Here is a 24,041-nt window from a genome sequence, read left to right as displayed (position 1 = left end):
GCCCTGGTATGTCCATGTCTGTCACATAGTAAGTAGCATAGAACTGGACCTAGCACTCAATAAATTTCACCACATCTGAGTAGAGGGGAAGGATAACCTCCTTCTGCTGACTGCTGCCAAAGTTCTCCTTACTGCAGCCCTGCTGGCTGTTGGTCAGCTTTGCTGCAAGGGCATATTTCTGGCTCATGTTCAGATTGTTGTCTATGATGACCCCACAGTCTGTTTATGGGAAGTTGCTTTCCAGACAGTTGTGCACCAGCTTGTATTGGTACATGGGGTTATTCCTCCCCAGTGCTGAACTTCACCTTTCTTTTTGTTGAACATCATAAGATTCCTGTTTGCTCCTTTCTCCAGCCTGACAAGTTCCATATGAATGGCAGCAGGAAAAACATTACTGTATCAGCCATTCCTCTCCAATTTTCTATCATCTGGAAACTTGCTGAAGGGAATGCACTTTGTCCCATCATCTGAGTAATTTGTGAAGCAATGAAACAGTGTTGTACCCAGCACTGAGCCCTGAAGTATACCTCTGATGAGTGGCCTCCAGCTGGACTTAGTGCATCTGTTCACAACTCTCTGAGCCTGGCTTAACTGATAGTTTTCAATACACTTCATTGTCACCTTACCAAGTTTCAATTTCATCAGTTTGTCACAGAATCACAGAATCACAGAATCCCAAGGGTTGGAAGGGACCTAAAAAGATCATCTAGTCCAACCCCCCTGCAAGAGCAGGGTAACCTACAGTACATCACACAGGAACTTGTCCAGGCGGGCCTTGAATATCTCCAGTGTAGGAGACTCCACAACCCCCCTGGGCAACCCGTTCCAGTGCTCTGTCACTCTTACAGTAAAGAAGTTCTTCCTGATGTTAACGTGGAACTTCCTATGCTCTAGTTTACACCCATTGCCCCTTGTCCTATCACTGGATATCACTGAAAAAAGCCTAGCTCCATCATCCTGACACCTACCCTTTACATATTTGTAAACATTGATGAGGTCACCCCTCAGTCTCCTCTTCTCCAAGCTAAAGAGACCCAGCTCCCTCAGCCTCTCCTCATAAGGGAGATGTTCCACTCCCTTAATCATCTTTGTGGCTCTGCGCTGGACTCCTTCAAGCAATTCCCTGTCCTTCTTGAACAGAGGGGCCCAGAACTGGACGCAATATTCCAGATGCGGCCTCACCAAGGCTGAGTAGAGGGGGAGGAGAACCTCTCTTGACCTACTAACCACTCCCTTTCTAATGCACCCTAAGATGCCATTTGCCTTCTTGGCCACAAGAGCACATTGCTGGCTCATGGTCATCCTCCTATCCACCAGGACCCCCAGGTCCCTTTCCCCTTCACTACTTTCCAGCAGGTCAACCCCCAACCTGTACTGGTACATGGGGTTGTTCTTCCCCAGATGCAAGACTCTACACTTGCCCTTGTTAAATTTCATCCAGTTTCTCCCCGCCCAACTCTCCAGCCTGTCCAGGTCTCGCTGAATGGCAGCACAGTCCTCTGGTGTGTCAGCCACTCCTCCCAGTTTTGTGTCATCAGCAAACTTGCTGAGGGTGCACTCAGTTCCCTCATCCAGGTCATTGATGAAAATATTAAACAGCACCGGTCCCAGCACCGACCCCTGAGGAACTCCACTAGTCACAGACCTCCAGCTAGATTCTGCGCCATTGACCACAACTCTCTGCCTTCTTCCTTTCAACCAGTTCTCGATCCACCTCACTACTTGATCGTCAAGCCCACACTTCTTTAGCTTATCTATGAGGATGCTGTGGGAGACAGTATCAAATGCCTTACTGAAATCAAGAAAAACTACATCTACCGCTCTACCATCATCCCTCCACCTAGTCACTTCCTCATAGAAGGCTATAAGGTTGGTCATACATGACTTCCCCCTCATAAAACCATGTTGGCTGTTCTTAATGACCCCCTCGTCCTTGATATGCCTAGTGATGGAGTCAAGAATAAGTTGTTCCATCATCTTTCCAGGGATGGAGGTAAGGCTGACCGGTCTATAATTACCCGGGTCCTCCTTCTTGCCCTTCTTATAGATTGGTGTGACCTTTGCCATCCGCCAATCCTCAGGCACCTCGCCCGTTTCCCACGACTTACCAAAGATGATGGAAAGTGGCCTAGCAATGACCTCCGCCAGCTCAATAAGGATGTTCATGGCAGGCTGTTGAAAGGCTTACCAAAGATGAGATAAAAAATATCCACCAATCTCTCCTCATCCACCAAGCTAGTAAAGTACAATTTCCCTTTCATAAATCCATGCTGACTGCTCCCAGTCAAATTATTTTCCTTTATGTGTTTGGAAATGGTTTCCAAGATTGATTGCTCCATCACCATCCCAGGGATTGAGGTGTGGCTGACTAGCCTGTAGTTCCCCAGATCCTTCTCCTTGACCTTCTTGAAGATAGGAACTACATTACTGTCTACCAGTCCTCAGGAACTTCTGCTGGTTTCAATGACCTTTCAAAGACGATTGAGTGTGGATTCACAACATCGTCCAACTCCCTCAGCACTCAAGTGTGGATCCCATCAGGATCCATGGACCAGTTTGAGTTTGTTTAAACGTGCCCTAACCTGATCTTTCTTCACAGAAGTTAAGCTGTCTTTGCTCCAGTCTTTTCCACTGGTCTCAGTTACCTGGGATTCCTAGAAGACAGTCATGCTAGTAAAGACTGAGGCAAAGAAGGCCTTTCCCATGTCCTTTATTCTCAGATCTCCTGATGTATATATAGAACACATGTTGCCCTTCACTTCCATCTCCAGATTCAACATCAGGAGAGCTTTGACTAACCTAATGTCATCACTGCATGCTGAGAAAATGTTTCTACAGTCTTCCTGGGTGACCTGACCCTACTTCCACCTCTTGTATGCTTCCTTTTTGTGCTTCAACTTTGTCTGAGTTTCTATGACTCCTGCACATGGGGATGAACCATTATTGAGCTTAGACAAAGTGATACTTAAACCAGCTGTCCTAGACCCCTTTTTTCTCCAGCACTGTATTTCATGGGATTTTCCCCAGCAGATCACTGAATAAGTCCAAGTCTGCTCTTCAGAAGCTGCGAGTGGTAATCCTGGTTTTGCCTTTCTCCCTTCTCTCAAGATCCTGAATTCTGTCATCTCATGGTTCCTCCAGACAAGGCTTACAGTCACCTTCACATCACTTTTGTCATCTGAGAAGGGCTGGCCAGTCTGGCTAAGACAGGCCTTTTCTCCTTTAGTCCATCCTTTCAAACAATAAAAGTGGCAGTAACCCTTTCCATAGTAAAAAAAAAAAAAATAAATATTCTTCTGATTGTAGATAGCAGATAATTATTTCCAGATTGAAATATGAATATTGTATATTTTAAGCAAAATGAAAAACATGGACTTTTGCACACACACCTGGATGCATAAACACTCCAGAAGACATGTTTTCTATAGCATTGAACATGATTAGGATATGAGAATGAGCAGTTGTTGCTAAGACCATAACAAAAGATGACATTGCACTTTTGGCCCGTCATCAAGGGTGAGATGCAATGAATTCCTGAACTTCTAGCAGTATGGCTGTGAAGCTGAACGTGTTGAAGGCCTGCCTTTCTCTTCTTGCAGATAAAATATTCTATCATGCACCCGGGGACTCATGTCTGGCCCCACACAGGGCCCACCAACTGTCGGCTAAGGATGCATTTGGGCTTGGTGATACCTAAGGAAGGCTGCAGGATTCGGTGTGCCCAAGAGAACAGGTATGGTTGGATTTTTGGGGTTCTTTCTTTCTACTTCTCTCAAGGCTGAAAAAGGGATGGGATTGCATGTAATTAAAAAAAAAATAATAAGTAGGGGATATTTTACTGTTCAGGAGGTGTAATGTATTTCCTTAAACCAGAAACTTGCGCACTAACTCTTGGTACAAACATATAAATATCAGTTCTCAAACAATGCCAGAAGAATCTTCAGAGACAAAGCTGCTCTTCTCTGCTATGGCATGGAAATAACAGTGGGTATAGTCCACAGATTCTCTATGTTTACTTTTACAGTGCCAATGCCAGTCTGAGTGTCAGCAGAGTTCCTCTATTTGTTTTGATTTGGGGGGTCTTAGATTTCATTGTATGTACCTCCGTTCTCACCACCATGATGGAATACTCTTGTAGTTTTGGCAGAAGCCTCCTTCTTAGCTGATATTATTTGTTTTAATTCGGTTAAAAATATTCCAGTTGAAGTTGATTTCAGTCTGAAGACGTCTATAAAGTATTTGGCCCAATTACTTACAGAGGTAGCAAATTTCTTTAAAGTGCATTTCAAGTAAGAATTCTTACCTCTTAGGGAAAAGTTATGTTGACTTGAAGGCCAGTTCTGTCTCTGTTTGCTTGACACAAAAACCAAAGTAAGATTCAACAGCTTTTACATTTACAGTCAGGGTATATGCTCCCCTGGGAAATATGAGGAGATGTAAGAAAGGATAAAACATTCAAGCCTGTGCTGTAATGTGTTAACTTTAGCTGCTTTTGGCAAGAGCTATACATTCAGAATCAAAGGCAGGATTTTCCCTGAAAGTACTGAAAGTATGTCTGCTGCTGGCAGCCAAAGGGGTTTTTTTTACATCCCTTCCCCCGTAAAAAAGGAGTGGGGTGAAGTACTGTGGAAAAGAGTGGTGCCAGGAGGAAATCCTATCTTAGGCATTTTTTGTTCATTCCTCTCTTCCTGGTGGTTCAGAGCCATGATAAACTGGTGGTTTCAGATAGGAGTGCTGGTTCAAATATGAAGCTTATTGTAGGTCATGCCTTTTCTGGCCTTCTGTTCCACTGCTGTGTGTATGAGAACACAGACACAATGAGAATTTTGTGCTTGGTTATCTTTGTGTCATCCAGTGTGGGTGTTTAGAGGGGCAGTGTTACAATGCTACTCATCCTTTGATGGACAGGCAACTCAGATCTGTCTAGTACTGCATTTTACTCCTTCACCTGCAGAAGAGTCTTTTCTGCAGCTGCAAGGAGCTGTATACCTCACTATTATTCAGTACAGCTATAGTAATTTTAGGTTGTTGGGCCGTTTTGAAGTCCCAGCACTGTAAAACATAGGGTAAAATGCACAAAAATGGTAGGTAAATAATATCTAGGTCTCAAAATCAAACATGTCTGTCAGACAAGGTAATCATGTTTTAAAATGAAAGTGCAGAATTACAGCCTTATGCAGAAGCCAGTCCAAGATCTCACCTGTAACAGGTCACACTAGAGCCCTGCAGGTGATATAGAAACTACTCCCAAAGTGGCTTAACACCAGGCCAGAAGAATATCATCCTTGTGGTCCCACTGTGAAGTGTTTCTCACACCATGAAGGCTTCTAGAAAATATGTATTTGCATGCTAATGGTGGGGTTTGTAATCTGTTCAAAAGGGGTGTCATGGTTTAAGCCCAGCCAGTAACTCAGAACCATGCAGCCGTTCACTCACTCTCCCTTTACCACCAATAAACACAAGTGATACACTGGGCATGATGTGCTGTGGTATGGAATACCCCTTTCGCTAGTTCGGGTCAGGTGTCCTGTCTCTGCTCCCTCCTAACTTCTTGTGCCTGTCCTCACCGGCAGAGCATGAGAGACTGAAAAGTCCTTGATTGGGGTAAGCATTACTGACAACTAAAAACATCGGTGTGTTACCAGCATCGTTCTCAGACTGAAGCAGAAACACAGCAAACAAAAAAACCAACCAGAACAAAGCAAACAAAACAACCCCAAAACTCAGCAACACCCATCAAAAGTAAAAAAGCCACCAATACAAAATACCCCCCAAATACCAACGAAAGCACAAATCCACAAACCTCCCAAAAAAAACCCAAAGTCAGCTTGATTTTCTTGCTGCATTACAGCGTTGAAAGTGGTTGATTCCCGTTGGGTTGGATAATACCAATGTAACTTTAGTGCAGTAGCAGAGTCTCAGAGTCTATAAGGCATAAAATGTTTTTGTTATCAGATAATTGATATGGTAGCAGAAAAACGACATCATTATAGCTGACGCCTGCAAAAGGCTCATTATCTGAGCCTTCAAGGCTGATGTCTATGTGCAAGCCAGTGTGAATTTTTTGCTATATTATGCTTTATGGTTTATGTACTCTTGCTTAAAATATGTTTAGGTGAACATTTCAGTTGAAATGATCCAATTTCTGTTTCTACTCTTCAGAACATTACAGCACAACCCTATAAATTTTGATGGTTAATTTTTGCTTTTGTGGAATTAAAAATACTGAGATTACTTGGGATACTAAATTTCATTTGCACCCTGTTTTTGAAAAAGAAAATTGTTTTCTCTGTGAGTGAACACAGTTGAATAAGCTAAGCAATGTATTTCCATGTTTGATGGCGAGACTTTTGTTTCATAGTTCTTAGTTCCCTTTAAGAGCATCCGTCTTCTTGCACTGCTTCAGCTCTTAAGGAATCCTGTTAAAAAACTTGATTATGTGGTCATTGTAGAGAAGCTTCATCAGTCTCAACTGGGAGGATAATGAGAGGTGTGCTTTTGTCCTGCTGCAATGCAAAATAAATTTGCTTTGCTCATACCACTGCGCGACTCTACAATAGACAAACCGTGTAACGCAATCAGCTGCAGTGTCTAAATGCTGTGGGTGAGGTTGAGATCTGAAGGGCAGTGACAAATGACTAGCACAGTGACTTTTTCACATGTTGTGGCATTATCACTAGTGGTCACTTATGAGTTGCTTATTTTTTGCAGTCTCAGGAATACATTTAATCAGACACTAAACCTCTTTTCAAAACTATGCCTCCAGATCTCAGCAGGCTGGAGAAGCGTGCCAGCTGAAACTTCGTGAAATTCAACAAAGACAAATGTAAAGCCCCACAACTGATAACAACAGATCAACACCTTGCAACAGTACAGACTGGGTGATGATTGCATAGGAAGCAGCTTGAGGATTCTAGGGGACAAGTTGAACATGAGTCCTAATGAGTCCTGTCTTGATGAAGGCTAGCTGTGCACAGGAAGCAGTTTGAGGGGAGCAATTGTTTTCCCTTTCTTTCGCGCTCAAGATGCTGCCTCTGCAGTGTTGTTTCCAGTTTGGGGCTCTTCGATACAAAAAAAAATCATTGATAAACTAGAGGGCCTCCAGTGGAGGATGGAAACAGATATTTAGAAGACTGGAACATGTGACACATGAGGAGAATCTCGAAAAGCTGGAGTCTGTAAAAGACAAAGCTAAAGAGGAGCCTAGTTACTGTCTTCAGCTACTAGTGGGTGACTGTGCAGAAGACAAAGCCAGGCTCCTCTGAGGTGTCCAGTTCCAGCATCAAAGGTAATGGACACAAGTGACGGTGAAGAAAATTCCGTCTAGATAAAAGGAAAATTTTACAATGGGATTTGTGAAACACAGGAGGAGATGGTGGAATGTCTGTGGTTGCAGATAGTCAGAAATCTACTAGTCAAGAACCTGAGAGATCTCATCTAACTTCAAAGTTGGATCTAACTTTGCAGCGAGTCTTGCTCTGAGCAGAGTCTTGGACCACATGCCTTGCCAAGGTTTCTTTTGACCTAGATTATTCTGTGGTTCTATACTTATAGTAAGTAAAATTGACAGAAACACTGATTCTTCCAATAATTAATATCTCCCTTCTAAACTGCCTCTTGCCATTTCTGTTAAATCTGGTAATTTTGTTATTTTATCAGAAGATGGAGGTGCTCAAAACCAAGCCATGTTGAATAAATATGTGTATTCCTTTTTGTGCCTAACAAAGATACAGATCTTGGAAGAGTATCACTGTTAAAACTCTTCCATGCTGTAGTGAACAATCACCCAGGGTATATACATCTTTTGAGTGATCTGCTCTGCTAAGCAGTACTCAGCAAGCAGAGGGGCTTGCTAAGTTACATGGCCTTATCCTTCCAGTTTACTTTTGACAGTGTAGTTAACCCAGTGTACACCATGGCATTGCAACCTTCCTCTGAAGAAAAATGTTTAGGCTCAGTGCTTTGAACGGATTTATGGGACATGACTGTTAAAATCTCTGAAATATTAAGCGTGATCAGGGCCTAATTCTGTTGCTCTGATTTTCAGAAAAAGCAGATTGATTCAATGTAATTTGGTTTTGAACCATAAAATCAGATTACTGGTCATTCCCTCAGTTTCCATCACTCATTATGTATGTATCTGATTAGAAAGGGAGAAAAGTCGATTACTGCACTAGTTATTAATACTTGCTTCCTGCTTATTGGACTCATCTCATTAAAAATATATAAATAACAAATATTATAAATGTCTGAATGTGTATGTGGGCAGAGTGAGGGGAAACAATCCCTCAGTAATAAGAAGGTCCATTAGACTGATCTTTCTGTAGTTTCTTTTAATTAAAACCCTGATACTTCAGTCTCTGTATTAGGTAGTAAAGTCCTGACTGTGCAATATACACTGTTTAAATCATTCTGGTATGTGAAAGAGCATCCTCAGAGCTGATATATAGCTTGTCTGCTCCATAGCACTTCCAATACTACACCAAATCATGTTCTTTTTTGTGTTGCAGATCCTGGGAAGAAGGGAAAGTTCTTATTTTTGATGACTCTTTTGAACATGAAGTATGGCAGGATGCTGAAGATTATCGCCTGATATTCATTGTGGATGTGTGGCACCCCGAGTTAACAGCACAACAGAGACGCACCCTTCCTGCTATTTAAGGGGTTCCTTCTGATGGGCAGAGCAGAGGAGTTTTAACCCCCTTGGAGAAGTTGTCCTATGCGAATAGGATTAATTTATCCAGCATACAAAGAATACAAGTATTGTAAGGGTTAGCAGAGATAAGGACTACATCCTGCAGTCATGAAGGACTTGATTTAAAAAAAAAAAAAAGGCAAAAAAAAAAAAGCCATGTTTTGTTTCATACTGGTACAGCACTGATGTAAGTTTGAAAATATGAATCTTGTCAGCCAAAGAGCAATAGGTCTGGATTTTCAAATTAAGGAATGTGCAGATGTTTTTTGCCATGCCTGTATTATGCATGCTAAACCAGTCAGTTATTTGCCCAGCCGTGCACAATATTTGCAATTCTCTATCTGGGAAATATTTCCCAGGCTTTTATCTGGGAAGCAACATGTAAGATTTTTACAAACATATGCACACAACAAACTTTGAAAATCAGTATGCAGTTTTAACGTTAGCTGCTTTAGGCCTAGAGCACGTCCCTATGTTATCAACTGTAGACAATGTGAATGGGTTATATGTGTTTGTAGTTTTTTCTAAATAATGACTGTATTTTTCTAGCATAATTATGAACAAATCTTCTTTACTCAACCACTATTTTTTCAAATGAACAACATATATGTAAGTGCATCTCTAGCTGTTAGCAGAAGGAAAACACTACATATGATCAGATTTAATGTTTGTCCTGTGTAGCCTTCTCTTGCCTTCCTGGAAATGCAAACTGAAACTTGCATAACCAGCTGCTTAGTGAAGATTTGTTCTTCTAAAACAAAATCATTCTCTTATTTAGAAGCAGCCTTCAGTTTGATAATGTGACTTTGGAAGATACTGAGCAAATGTGACATCCGTAGGTTCAGACCTTAAACTTCTTAGGATTATGTGGTGAACTGCTGTTTTTCCTGTCATTAGAAAAGTGTGTTGTGATACCTGTTTTCTACCCAGCAAGGGTCTGGGATGCCTCCTTCCAGGGGATCCTTCTAGGCTGTCCTTAGGTGTTCATTCATCAGAAAAAAAATATACAAGAAGAACTTCCTGTGCTTTGGGCAGAAGGACAAGGTCTGGCTTGGTTTTCTGCCAGAATGCAGAGCAGACGAAGAGCTTCAGGTTATTAACTTTTATTAACTTCTGCTGCCAGCATCATACAGAGTGCTAGAAAGATCCTTTAAATGACCTAATGGTGTTTTCCTTGTCTTGAAGTGTATGACATATTGCTGAAGTAGTCTTATCCCAGTACTGTTCACTGTATGTTCTATACTTGCCATACAGAATTTATGCTATGGTAAAAAGGCCTGTTTTCAAGAAAGAAAACTGTTTGGATATTTAAGCTGTTAGCTGGTTTGGGGGGGGGATCTGTACTATTTAAATGGGAGACGGAGGGTGCAGCACCCTGCACTGTTAATTTCTAAGAACACTAATAGGAAAGAGAGACATGAGGTTGCACAGTTGATGCTTATGACCGGCTGTTACCTACTCTCCCACAAAACTAGCTGGGTATGGATAGGTGTGCTAGGATGCTCAGGGCTTGTCATGAGCGGTGGCAACATTACTGAGGGTTTTGAGAGACAAACACTAAGGAAGAAGACACTAAGGTTACTTAGTCTCCACAGCTTCAGCTTTGCTGCCCAAAAGACACCGAACAGTCATCATGTTTGTAAATGCTCAATGGTTTTGTACTACCAAGACTACATCGTGGTGCCTAAGTATCACGACCAGAATGCCACCTTTGAAGGAGCAAAATATGGATAAGAGCTTTGCGTTGCCATAAAGTGAATGCTTTTCAGATTTTGTATTTTGCTAGGTAATTAAATCTTGTAATGCGATGTAACACATGATGATTGCACCATGAATTAGCGTAACCGGTTTCTGGAGGTGTGCACTTTAATTTCCTTTTTGAATATTAAACTGAAAAATCCTCTCTGGTCTAAGTCAGTTTTAGACAGCTGTGATAATTAGGCTTTAACAAGTTGTCTGTGTCAAAAATAACCCTGAGACTATGCACAATATACAAGAAAGTAACAGTTATCATTTAATCATAATGAAAACATAAAATATTTGGAGATATTTTTGCAGACCTTTAGTAGAATCATGTGCTAAACAGGTGCTTGTTATTGTGGGGGGTAAAGTAGTAAAAAGATCATAAGAAATTAAATCTGGTAGTTGCATAGTCACAGGGTGTAGCTTTGTAAGGTGATCAAGAAGTACAAATTATGAAGTATTTTGTAATTCTCTATAATAAAGACATAGTTTGTAAAGAAGGAATCAAGAACTGTTTAAATCAAAATTTGTGGTTTAGGAATATTTTTATTAATGTTGCATTTTAGTTTCTGTAGCTCAGAGGGAATACTAAATGAGTGGTAAAAGCTTTAGGACTTTCTTTATGAAAATCCATGCCATCCTTCACATTGTTTCGTTGTTCCTTTGAAGGGTTATACTTTATCTTTTCCTATTGCAAATGGCAAAAAGATAAAATTGGCAAATAGATAAAAGTAATCTACCCAAGATGTGTGTGTGCTGCGGTAGCACTGTTTATTAAATTGTGTAGTGATATATTGGCCATTTAAAATCTTAAGTGCCTTGAATATAGCAAAGTATATTATGAATAGCTCCTGCAACACTGAAGTGAATCTACTCTATGCCTACCTGTCAAGGAGCTGAGAGCATATCTCTTTGTTAGTTACAGTTACAGGATTAGCTATATACGTGGAGGATGATATAGCAAACTACAGAAATCATGCCTTGAATAAGTCATATATTATTTAGGTATTCCTGTTTGCCAAATAATATTTCATCTTGAAAAAGCTTTTCAACATTGGAAATGCCAATGGAAGAAGTGAATAGAAATGTTTTTTAAAAGTGAGAACCATTGCAATTTAAATACTTTTTTTTCCTTTAGATTTATTTGCAGAGGGAAATGCCAGAAAAGGGCAGTATGATCTCTTTAAAAGCAGTACATACTCATTACAATGATAGGAGCTAGATTCCTCCCTGCCTGTAGTTACCTTGCTTGCAAGCACAGTCTGTACAAAATCCTACAGTTAAATACAGGCATCATACAGTTACATACAAGGCATCATATGTATGTATTCATGTCACAGCTAAAGAAAATAGATAATCCTCTGCAAGGTTTAATCCTCAAGGACAAGATTTCAGTGATATTTGCACTTCCTGGGCAGAACAAGTCCCACTTGAACGAACAATGATTGTAACAGGTCATCACAAAGATTCAGTGGTGAGTGTATTAACAGAGAAAAATTGTAACCCAAAGTGTTCTTCATTAATGCTGCAGTATAATAATCAGCGTCTACCTTTTATTGTCTGTTTGTGTTTTTACTTCCTGCTTTAGGCAAGTTCTCTATGACAAATCCAAATGCCTGTGAGACTTCATGAGCCAAGAGAGGCGGAGCTGTGTCCTTTTACCAGGAGTTGACATCTAGTTTTCTCTAATAGGTGGTAACGCCATGGGAGGGGAAATGGAAGAAATCCCAAAGATAAATGGGCTCAGTTGCCTTATTTGTTTAATGTTCCCACAAGCCTCTGCTGCTTTTTTCTGACTCCTGTGTTGCCTTACTGGGACCATTCACTGCCTTATAGATTCACTGTCTACTGTGGAGGCCAGGCTTTTTATCAGTGACATGCTGCTGCAGAAGGGTTAGCCTGAATGAGGCTATCCAGTACAAATACTGGAAGGTAAATCCCAGGTGTGTTGATAGGATCTGGCAGGATGTCCTTTCTGCCCTATACAGGCATAAAATGTTGTAGATAAAGGCAGTAATTTGTTAGTCCATCTCTTAGGGTTGACCGTGTCCAGTTGAACTATATGATCACTTCAGCGTATCACTTAGGAATTCAGTGGATGCTCTAGAGGCACATTAAAAACTCTTGTGCCTATTATCATCTCATTGATATATACGGTTTACACTGCTACCTTTGATATGTTGTTGTCAACCGCTTGTTCTAGTAAATTGTCAAAGTATGGCAATTTAACTGAAGACTAAAGGTGTGTACAGTGGTCATAACTGTTTTAGGAAATAAAGTCACTGCACATACAATTTGATAACGATTTTTCTTTTATTTCTTTAATCTGGTTTCCATTTCAATGAAGGGATGGGGCTCTCTTTGCAGCTAGAGCAAACAGAGAAATAACAAACTGATCTTTGGCATTTCAGTTCTTCTATTCTTCCACATTTCCTTCTGGCAGAAGCTTGTACTGAATAATAAATTCAAAGTTTTCCTTTTTCATTTTAATAATGGCCCGCATCTGCAATAAGCGTACCCTTCTGGCTACACCTTTCACTACACTGCATGAGGGAAGGGGGTAAATGGCTCTGCTGAGCTTATATTTGCTGTTGTGACCTAAATGAAACAATCTGGATTGAACCATTAATCACTGCTGAATGTGTCCAATGGGTCTCCCTAGCAGCCACCTTCCGCATATGCACACACGTGCACACACACACTTCTCTAATAGGCTCCTGAGTTGCCTGTGGAAAAACACATCGTTAAATTAAATAATTGCATTTCAGATTGTGTGCGTCTGCTGCCCACACAGCTCATTCCACTTAGCTGACAGTTTCATGCGGTCTTTGAAAGTTAAGAGTAACTTTTGCTAGATGCCGAAATGTGACCCCCAGTAAGCAGCATGGATGAGGTGGTCACAAAGTGTCATGTTGAATGGCATTATGCTGGCACTGATTTGTTTTCTTAATGCAAAATCTTCCTGTAAAACTTGAGTACTCTGTAGATGCTGCTGTTTCTGCTCTCTGCGCCAGATTAAACCGATGATTACAGTGCAAAGATTAAGTTTGAATTGTTCCTCTTCAAAACACACTTAACCTTTGCTTCTGTAAAACTGAGCGTCCCTGCTGGAGTCTTCAGGAAAGCTACTGACACACCCTGGTTTCTATGAACAGAGAATGCAGTCCCATAATTTCCGACGCTTTAATGTCATAAGTCAAAAAAAGAAAGAGTTTTTTTTCTATGGACAGACTCCGGTGTCAATAGAAACTTCTCAGTTTTTGTTCAGTGTTGGCTTCACAGACAGATGGCTGGTGACAGTTGTTACTTGTCAGGAAACATGAAGGACTTGTTCTCAAGCAAAACATGGGCATGAGTATGTGTGTTGTGTGCTCTGTGGGTTCCTAGTATGGTGGAAGTCTGTTGATGTATGTGCATGTTGAGCATGTAGGAGCTCAGTCCAGAGCCAGCAGTGGCTGGGTGTTCTCGCTTTCTCCCTGGTCTTCATGTTTCAGCGTGCCAGCTTCCACCACCGACTGGGACCTGAAAGCAAGAAGATATGCATGCTAGCAAAGGCTGCTGCAGAAGCACTCACCTTCCTGGAGTCCCTTTGCTTCATTTTATGGTTTTTGCTTTTGTCCATTTTCATCTTAATGGCCTTTTAACTCTTTTCTGTGGAACTCATATGGAATTTGAGAAACATTCCTTTAAATATGAACAGGGATATGACTCATTGCAGATCTCAAATGCTTATAATTTAGCGCTTAGCTGCCATCCATAATGCTGGACAGACCTAGCAATTTAAAGGCCTGATTCTGAGATACCATGAGATTGTTGGTGCTTAAAGTCTTCCTAGGCAAAACTGCTTGTTAGAAAGCAAAGTCATCTGTACAAGTGCTTGCAGAAGTGAGTCTCAGCTCATGCTTGTTACAGACCTAAAGTAGATAAATCACATTTTACTGATGTAGAGGTTTAAGGAACAAAACATCTGTGAGTTACTCAAGATCAATGAAGAAGCCAACATTACTACAACAACAAAGGAGCTGCTGGTGTGCCCAGTCCTGTGCTTTATCCATCTCCCTGCCTACGCCCTTGAAGAACTTTATTCAGGGATAGTCTATTTAAAATTCATTTCTACCTTCAAGACGGGAAGCATTATTTACCCTTTGTTGTTACTGGCCAAAAAAATATAAACCAGACCCAACATATAAATGAATAAACGCTAGAGAAAGTGACAAATGCTTAACAGGTTTAAACTAGTGGGAAAATTAAAGACTATTTCATTTTCTGAGCTCTGTGTGCTCCAGTGTTTGCTCATTGTGCTGTGGAAGGAGGAACTGTTGAGTTTATTGCTAAAGAGATTTGTTATCCTCCATTTTCTATGGCTTAGGCTAGGAGTTGCCTCCCAGTTTGGAGTGGGCAATAAGTTTTAGAGCAAAATCGCTATGTGAATGTGGAAGATTAAAAAAGGGAACTTTTTCAAACATAGGGGTAGCATTTTCTATCCCATGCATTTGCATAGTGCATAATATAGTTTTAAAGAGCCAGTTTTCTCATGGACAGCTCTTAGAATTAGGGGTAGCTCTCATTCCCTATAGGATCTGTTTGTAGTTCCCAGTTGTTCATTATGGTAACCTCAGTTTAAGCTTTAGCTATTTCATGAGATTAGATATCACCTCTCTTTTGATAAGAATCATTAATAAATTGCATCCTTTGGTAACTGCAGCACTTGATCAGGAATGAATACCATGACTGTGAATAACTTGTGTAATTATTTTTCCTATTCTTATGCCTGGAGCTTTCATTAAAGCGTAATAAAAAAAAATCATTACAAAAAATGTCTCCGAAGAGAGATAACAAAAGCCGGATGCTCAATGGGAAGATTTTATGCCAAAGTTTTCAAAGAAAATATGTTTGCTCAAGTGTTTTTTGCTGTGTATTTTTACAGTAATATGACATGCGTGATGTTTATGACTGCATTTTAATATAGAAAGGCAGCTGGTTCAGGAGATTAGGCAAAATGGCAATTTACATATTTCTAGTATGTGGCAGCAAAAACATTGTGTGGCTTTGAAACTGGTACAGAATGGATACAGATTGCAACATCAACAGGTCCTTATTTTCTTTCCTGAACAACCAGTTTAAATTATTATTGAATAGTACCTTATTAATACTTGTCACCAGTGTATTGTTCCTGTCTGATCCACTGCTCTACAATGCAGATCCATTGAAGCATTTGCCAGCATAGAATCACAGAATGGTTTGGGTTGAAAAGGACCTTAGGATCATATACTTACAAGCCCCCTGCCATGGGCAGGGACACCTTCCACTAGAACAGATTGCTCAAGGTCCCATCCAGCCTGGCCTTGAACACAGCCAGGGATGGGGCAGCCACAGCTTCTCTGAGCAACCGGTGCCAGTTTCTCACCATCCTCACAGTAAAGAACTTCTTCCTAATGTCTAATCTAAATCTACCCTCTTTCAGCTTGAAGCCCTTTTCCTGTTGATACTTGTTCTTAGAAAAAGTCCCTCTCCAGCATCCCTATAGCCCCACTTCAGATACTGGAAGTGTGCTATGAGGTCTCCACACAGCCTTCTCTTCTCCACGCTGAACAGCAGAAATATTTGCTCTAAGACACATGTGAAAAATCTCACAATTTTGTGTTTTATGTTCACTGCCGATTATCTCTCTCATCTCATTACACACAAAAAAAAGTATATTCTTGCATCTAAAATAGCAAGATCTCAGTTTTCTCTCCATACCGGTACTCAGATGCACATCAAGTTGGAAACAACATAGTCCCAAACCCTGTATGCAGGTCCTACGCTGTTCTTTTTCACACAGAGCCAAAATAGCTGGAGCATCAAACAAATACATTGCAGCCCACCTGACCTCCAAGCTCAAGATGCCAAATGATTCAAATGCAATGTCCAGCCCATCTGAATAATAGAGAGATCCAGCTGAGATTTTAGTTATCTATCTCCCAAGTTCTGCAACAACAATCTTTTTCCCTTTTCTGCTAGAAGCTTCTTAGACCCCTATCCTAAAGTAAACAGTTCAGACATCTATCTGAAGGGCACAATTGTGATTTAAACAATCACTGGTGTTTTCTAAGACCTCACAATAAAGGACTTACTGTTGTGTTTGGATTTCCATTTTCCAAATGCATGTTTTTGGTCTGCTGAAAAATGTTCCCAGTTTTGTTTTTAACTTTAGTTTTATATAGGGAAAAAAAAGAGACAATTACTTAATTCTTAACAAGATCCTAATATAATTTTTCCATATTCTTCATTTATGTTAAGTATTAAAAATGTAGATGCCCAGAAAAGCTTTTTGGCAGTATATATCAATGCAGCTCACAATCTAATGTAATAACTCAGTGTGAAAGATATGTTTTATGGGCCTGGAACATCCTGGAATATGTATTCCACAGATATACTTTATTTAATGACAGAGAAAAGATTATTCGCAATAGGCTGCTGTTGCAGAAAACATTTTCAGCTGACCGGTAACTATATCTTGTGGTTGTAGAAATTAATATAAGACAAATGCTATTTGAAAGAATTCACTGTGTGTGTTGGTGTCATCTTGCCTTTCTGTATCTAACACCTTTGGTTCGAGGAAAGAGGTCATATTCTAGGTTATGTGCAAGTTTACACAATATTTAGTGGGATTTGAGTGCTGACTCTAGTATTGAACCTAGGACTAAGAATAGTTTCTGTTTTAAAAGCACTGCTACCTGGTTTAACTGCATTAACATTTTCTTCAGAGAACTTTATAATCATGTTTCTAATTTTTAAGTAGAATCTGATCGTGGTGCTTGAAAGGCCTTCGGGTATCTAACTCCAACTTAATTTCCCATAGAAAAATAAACTGCAGTCAGGCACCCCAGCACCTTTCCCCTGACTAGTCCTTTTAATTTGCAACCATCTTTGCATTAAAAACGCCAAAGCACCCTCTTCTACTACAGTTTAAGCCATTTTGATCTAAAATGGTAAATATCAATGTGTAAAAATACCTGATGGGGTGTAGTAAAGAACCCGAAGCCAGACGCTTCTCAGTGATGCCCAGTAATACTGCATTACAGTGTATGTGCTATACATACACTGGTATGTGGCACATTGCCTGTGTTTGCTGCAGCTTTGGAATTCTGAGTACATTTGAATTCAAAGCTTTCTGGTTTTCCTCCTCTCTCAGCTAAAAATTCTCAGTAACCAGTTTGGAAGATGCTTGGGGTGTGGAGGGTTTGGTTGAGTTAAGTAGGTAATTGTATCACATATGACACAATCACTGTGCAAGGCCCTGAGCTGGCTAATTCTGAAGTAACAAATAGACAAGCCAATGCCCACAGATTTTCCTAGTGTAGTTTCCAACGCTAGGTAACCTTGCTTAGGAGAGCAAAGTGAAAATGGAAAGAGAAACGAATTCTCAGTCTCATTTCTGAAGCCTTAAATACCATTTGAATGTGCTCCATTTAAAGTGTCAATCAAACCCCCCATGGTTGTTTTACTGTTCAGCAAGAATATTTGGAAGTCTGGAAAATCAACACTACCCAGCTGTTCCTCCAGCAGGTCAGCCATATATTTCAAATGACAGCACTGCATAGGTATGTACATCAGTATCCAAGAGAGCAGATGGCTTTATATGTGTGGTCATTTGAATGCAACTATCTCAAATTGAGTCAAAAAACATGTAAGAAGACTGGATGCATGCCTTCTAGCTGCACTGATTTCAGAAGGCTCCTGTCAAAGTACAGCTGGAGCAAGTCAGCTCACAGGAATTGATGTCTGTTGGGTATCAGTTTTGTTTCCCATAAAAAATCAAATACTGAAATTGTGCACTGAGCTAACAGTAACTGCCAGCGTACCATGCCATGCTTGCCTTAAGACATTTTCCTGTTCTCTGATTCCTCATGCTATGCTTTTTTCATCACAACAATGCTGATGTGATGCAGCCCACAGGAGCAAGAGCATATTACATTGTGCTAGGATTCCTTTGGAGGGTTTTGTGGAGGAAAGAGGAGGGTGGCATGTTTTTTTACCCATGTGCAGGAGGCTTCAAGCTGTCAGAGTGACACACTGCAGCCAATCAATCAGACCACATTGTGTGACTCTATTCATCCACTTCTCACCTCCCATCTGCTCGTTTCTCTCTAATTCCTTTCCCATTTCACCAGCAACTCAGGGCTGTTCATCTCTGACTTATTCGTTACCTTTATAGAACATAATAAGCATTTTTTTAGATCACACCTGTAAATGTTTGTATTGACAAGGTCTGACTGGCATTTCTTTCTGATCTTCCTCACTCCCCATCAGCCTAAAGAAGTGGGTGCAGCACCCCAGGGTGTGCTCTGCAACACACCTCAAGACTATGCCTTTATCAGGTGGCAAAACCAAGGATTTCCCCCCAGTATTACACAAACAATGCAGATGTGCATGTGTGTAGGTACTCTTTTATTATTGAAAGCACTTGAAAATGAAATGCATGGGCAAGGCATCTTGAAAGACATGTATGCTCCCGTGAGTGGTGCAGGCAGATGTAGGCAAGCTCTGCTCAGCAGTGCACAACTCCAACCCAGAAGCAATGAAGTGTGGCTCTCTGCCCAGGCTAATAAGCCCTGCTGAAATCTCTTGCTAACGCAGCTCTGCAGCTTCTGCACTTGCACTGCACTGCCTCACAGCTCGGTATCAAGGTAGTGTGGCATTGTGCAGCAGAGACCTGCCTGGGGGGGCAGCTTTGATATACAAACCACAGCACTTCAAGGAGATGAAGCAGCATCTGTGTCTAGGGGCACAGCTGAGCTGGTTAAGTGATCCACCAACGTGGTGAGTCAGAGCGTGAAAACTCTGGCTTAACCTTATGCCAGGCCAGTGCTTAGCCCACAGGACAATGGTGACAAGCTGCTGCACTTCCCAAATGGGGGCTGGTTTTGTGGCCACCATGGCAGTAGTGACAATCTTTGTGCTGATGGTTAGCACATCCTAGGGAGAGGTCTCTGTCTGCCTTGGCACATCACAGCCAGGGGTGACCATGGTCCAGATCTCTGTTTAACTCTGTGTGTGGTGAAGTCTATGTGAGTGCATCCACGCTGCTAAAGATGTGGCTGCTGCAGAATGAAGCTCAGCATGAGACCCTCATCCTCTCTGTGCCCTTCAGCTTTCTCCATGCTCTTCCTTTCCCAACAGCTGGCCACAGCTGCTTCTCCTGACCACAAACCCTGGGCATACCTCACCACAGGGTGTGCACCAAATAGCGGTAAGGACAATATTACACCACATTTGGCTCTAACCATGGCCCAGCCAGCTCTGCACACTGTCCTCTGAGACCCAGGGGAGAGCAGAGCAGGCACTATGTAGTCCAAATGCAGCCAGGTTACTCTGTCAGATGCTACTCCTGATCAAGACAGAGAGGAGTTGTCAGTCTGTGCCACCGACCTTGGAACTAGGGTGCACACCCTGGTTTTCTTCATCAGTGTGGTTGTACCGGATATCTCTCACTCCTAAATGCTCTGAAATTCTGTGTCAAGATACTGACTTGGTCACATCCCAAGACCAGGAGAGAGGAACGACATGGGTGGGAGTTTGCTTTTTCTGCTGTAGTCTGACTCATCCACGTGCTTTTTTTCCACATCATAGAAGGAATAGGAGCACCTGCTTCAGACAGAAGTTCCTGGAAGACCCTTAGTCCCCCAGGGTGCAGTATGTAAGCCTAGTTACGGGGCCAAATAAAGACAACACCGCAGCAGCAGTCAACACCGATCTACAGCAGATTCAGTGAGAGCTGCTAAAAGCTGTGCAGAATATGATACCCAAACAAAAGAAATTCAGGCCAACTAATGAAGATAATTTTCTTCTCCCACATTATCAGTATTACTCACACACATGCAGTTTTCATCACCATTCCTGCTTTTCCTGATCATTCCAATTTCCTTGCTCACCAAGCAGTCTTTCTAGCCTAACATCTTCCAGTCGCTCTGCTCAGACACTCCAGACGTTTACATCTGCCTCATCTTTCTTCTGCCTTTTTTGCTCCCATTCCAGTGACTCCAGTTCCCAGTACCTCAACCAGATTTGTCACTGAATCGCAGTCTCTTCACTTCTGCAATAAAAGGGACTTAACAATGAGTTAAGCATTTAGTTAGCAACTAAAAACATCGGTGTTATCAACTCTCTTCCCAGGCCAAAAAAAGAAAACATAGCACTGCACTAGCTACTAAGAAGGAGAAAAATAACTGCTACTGCTGAACCCGGGACAAAACCCCAAGAGCAAATGAAGTCAGGATTCTTACCCTCCTGTGCTACATCACAAATTTCCTGTCCTTAACAAGAACAGCAGTGCATCGTGAAAGCAACTCTACAGATCTACACTTTAGGCTGGAAAGCAAGCACCAACACAGTTGAAAGAGCCAAAATGGCTGGGTATGTGGGGGTGTTGTGACCCCCAGAGTGTGCCCTAGCCCCAGGAGCACTCCTTGTTCTTTCTTGGAGGGCTCTTTCCTCCCTCAGTGCTCAGGGTATTCAGTGCCAAGCTGGTAAGTGGCTATTTATTTTGCTTTCTTCTAGCAGTTCAGCGTGTGGCTCTGTGACACATTTGCTGCCTATTATTCCAAGCCTCAATCTGAAGATAGCCTTTGTTAATTCCCTCCTGAGCTTTTCTGTGGAGTTCATCAACACAGTACTTGTGTGCCTCTTAAATGCAAATTCATTTACCGCCATAGCACGACTGTGAGCATTTTTTTTCATTTCCATGTCACGTGTGGAGAGCTGAAGCACAGTTAGATTAGGATCCAAGTATTCCTCTAATGTGGGGTGCCCATTTCCCAGCGCCGAGAGGGTCTCATTTTGCAGAGTGCTCAGCATTATGCGGCAGCTTGTGTGTTCAAAGCACATGTCCCTTTGATTTGTGTTGCAGGTGAGCGCTGAGTATTTCTGGAAATTAGACCCCAGAGTCTCTAGCTTGGCAAGCTGAAAATAAGCAACGTTCAATCTCACCATCTGTGTGAAGGTTGGTTTAAGGGACTTGCCAGGCCGATGCAGGGGCTCAGGGAGAGGAGGAGAGCAGGATCTGCCTCTCCAGGCCTGCACCCAACAGGCTTAACCAAAGCTCCATTCCTGGCCTCCATCAGCCCTCCCCCTACCATCCTTGTTTGCTGATCCATCAACTGCGCTTCCTGGCCCAGCTGCTTCCATTCCTTTATGCCTGCCTTATCTTTCAGTCTGCTTTGTGGCTCCCATCCCAGTGACCCAAATTCCCAGTATCCCAGCTGGGTTCAGTACTAAATCCTCTACAATTCTCCTGCCAACAGTGAAGAGACGCAGCCCCCAGAGCATGCGCTGTCAGTCTTTCAAATCCTAGCTCCTTGTCTTGCTACAGCCTGGGCTAGCGCAGGGAAGGTTGTGATCACAAGTAGAAGTTGTCACTTCAAAAACCCGCTGTACCCTATGCCATAGACCAGAGGTGCACGTTATGGGCATTTAACCATCAGCCCAAGCTGAACAAGGTTATTTATGCCGGGAGGCTGAGCTAAAACACGAGGCAGTCCTTGAGGTCATTAAATGCTGAAATTAAATATGCTCCTACAGAGCATGTGTGAATTGCCTTTTCAAAGGCTTGTAACTCAGCCAGATGTAGGTGGGTTTTTCACAGGACAGCAAAAGACATAAGCATTGTAAAACCATTTGTTTTATTAAGTGTCATGTCTCTAATCTAAACTACAAAACTTTTGGCAAATTTATAGCCAGCTGAAGACATAATTTACAATGCAATATTTTAGGCAGCCTGAGCAGCACTGATTCCACCATTCCCACCTCCAGCCTGTGTTTGTGCACCCATGCACTGGCAATTGAGTGCTGTGAGCAGATGAAACCTATGCTGTCAATTCCCTCAGAGAGCAACCGATTTCCTGCCTTGTCCCAGGGGACAGCAGCACCACGCTGCCCGTCCTTCCTGTAACTGGGTCAGCTGTGGCTTTGCAACAGATGTCCTCTTCGGCTTCTCTTGACTCTGGTTCCTGAGGATATTCTGCACCTTCTCCCCTGCAGCCTCCCTGGGACCTGCTAACATGCCAGATCCACTGGCTCCCTTCCATTTCTCTCTGATGTATTAGCAGAACTCCAATCAAAACGTAGAAAACCATTCAACAGCTAATGATCTATATTACTAGATAATGCATAGATTACGTGACATGCATGTCCCCAGGACACTTGCTTTAGTATCAAGACATGTCTCATTCATAATCTGTGTATGGGGGAAGCATTTCTGCAGAAGCATTCAGGAATTCTCTGTTTTTCAAAAGAAATAATTCATAATAAAATAGTGAATATAAGCTTTGCACCATAGGTCTCATATACCGCAGTGAGATATTTTAACTGAAAGCTTACAAGGAGTATTTCCCTTTTCCCCCAACACGTGTGGAAATGTACCTCGGCTGCAAGCAGAGCAATGCAGATGCCATCCACGGGCAGTGAGAAGTTTTCACACATTTTCATACTGATTTTTATTTGCTGGCGTTTTACTACTTCTGCAGTAAATTGGTGCTGACTGTGAACCAGCATAAAGCATGACCCATAAAAGCAGAAACATATGGTGAAGAAACATTAAGGTCACACCAAGGATAACAACTAGAAAGTTCTGCCTTGCACAGCCCAGACGGGAATATGGAGGAACCAGTCTGAATAAACAAAACCCTTGCATAAGTCACCCCAATGAATGGCCCCTTTTGGATCTAAAGCTGTTCCAGTCAGCATCAGTGTGTATCAGCTGGGATACACTTCCTGCTGGGAGCAGGATCCCATTTCTGAGAACCAACAATTAGTTTCAGCAGGCAAGTTTATTTGAAGATCAATCCTTTTGAGAGCACACACATCAGGAGGCAATAACGGCAAACGCTAACCTGTACTTTAAAATCCTCATTCTAATCTAGGGCATAAAATTCCACATGCTGTGGCTCAACAACATGAGGCAACGCATTCCAACAGTTTTTTTCACTGCATTTTCAAAATGCCTAAATACAGGGGCTTTTGATGAACCACTAGGCAAGTCGTTGCATCTTTAGGTGCTCAAGTCCTTTGAGGTGAGAGGAAATGGCCTCAGGTTGTGCCAGGAAAGGTTTAGACTGTATATTAGGAAAGACTTTTTTCACCATAAAGGTTGTCAAGCATTGGCAGCCCAGGGAAGCGGTTGTGCCACCATCCATGGATGTATTTGAAAGACGTGTAGATGTATAGCTTAGGGACGTGGTTTATTGGTGGATTTGGTTAATGGTTAATGGTCTTTTCCAACCTAAATGATTCAATGATTCTGTAAGTTTCTACTTCACAGCAGGAAAATGTAATGGTGTATCGATGCACAAACTGTACATTTTCACAATTAGCTTGCTTGGCTCTAAGTTTTACTCTAACTCTGAATGAGCCCAACCTGGTGACAACAATTCTCTTCAATCCATATTATCCTAAAAGTAATTTCAAACCCTAAATTTGATTAAAGTTACTCTTATTTAAACTTTGATGAAATAAATTTTATTAAACAGCAGAGGTTGTTTGGCCAGAACATATGTGTAACTGTTGGGTAAAATCTCCTTTCTCTGCAGGGAAATTTTAAGTTGCACTAGGTTTTCAGATCTGT

At 41.8% G+C, this 24,041-nt stretch overlaps 2 protein-coding genes across 2 annotated transcripts in view; one reads left to right on the top strand and one right to left on the bottom strand.

Annotated features, from left to right (window-relative positions):
• ASPH (aspartate beta-hydroxylase) overlaps positions 1-12,740 on the top strand; it is a 124,963-nt gene extending 112,223 nt beyond the window's left edge. Inside the window, exons 27-28 of the mRNA XM_065668344.1 lie at positions 3,600-3,733; positions 8,511-12,740. Coding sequence (XP_065524416.1) covers positions 3,600-3,733; positions 8,511-8,661 — 285 coding nt within the window. The 3' untranslated portion in view covers positions 8,662-12,740. The remainder of the gene's footprint in view (positions 1-3,599; positions 3,734-8,510) is intronic.
• A 1,067-nt stretch (positions 12,741-13,807) lies between these two features.
• The window catches only part of CLVS1 (clavesin 1), a 92,010-nt gene continuing 81,776 nt past the window's right edge, over positions 13,808-24,041 (bottom strand). Inside the window, 1 exon segment of the mRNA XM_065669377.1 lies at positions 13,808-13,960. Coding sequence (XP_065525449.1) covers positions 13,873-13,960 — 88 coding nt within the window. The 3' untranslated portion in view covers positions 13,808-13,872.

The sequence above is a fragment of the Lathamus discolor genome, chromosome 2, assembly GCF_037157495.1.
Source record: "Lathamus discolor isolate bLatDis1 chromosome 2, bLatDis1.hap1, whole genome shotgun sequence".
NCBI lineage: Eukaryota > Metazoa > Chordata > Aves > Psittaciformes > Psittacidae > Lathamus > Lathamus discolor.
Note: the sequence above shows the minus strand (reverse complement) of the source record. Positions and strands in the feature narration are given on the sequence as shown.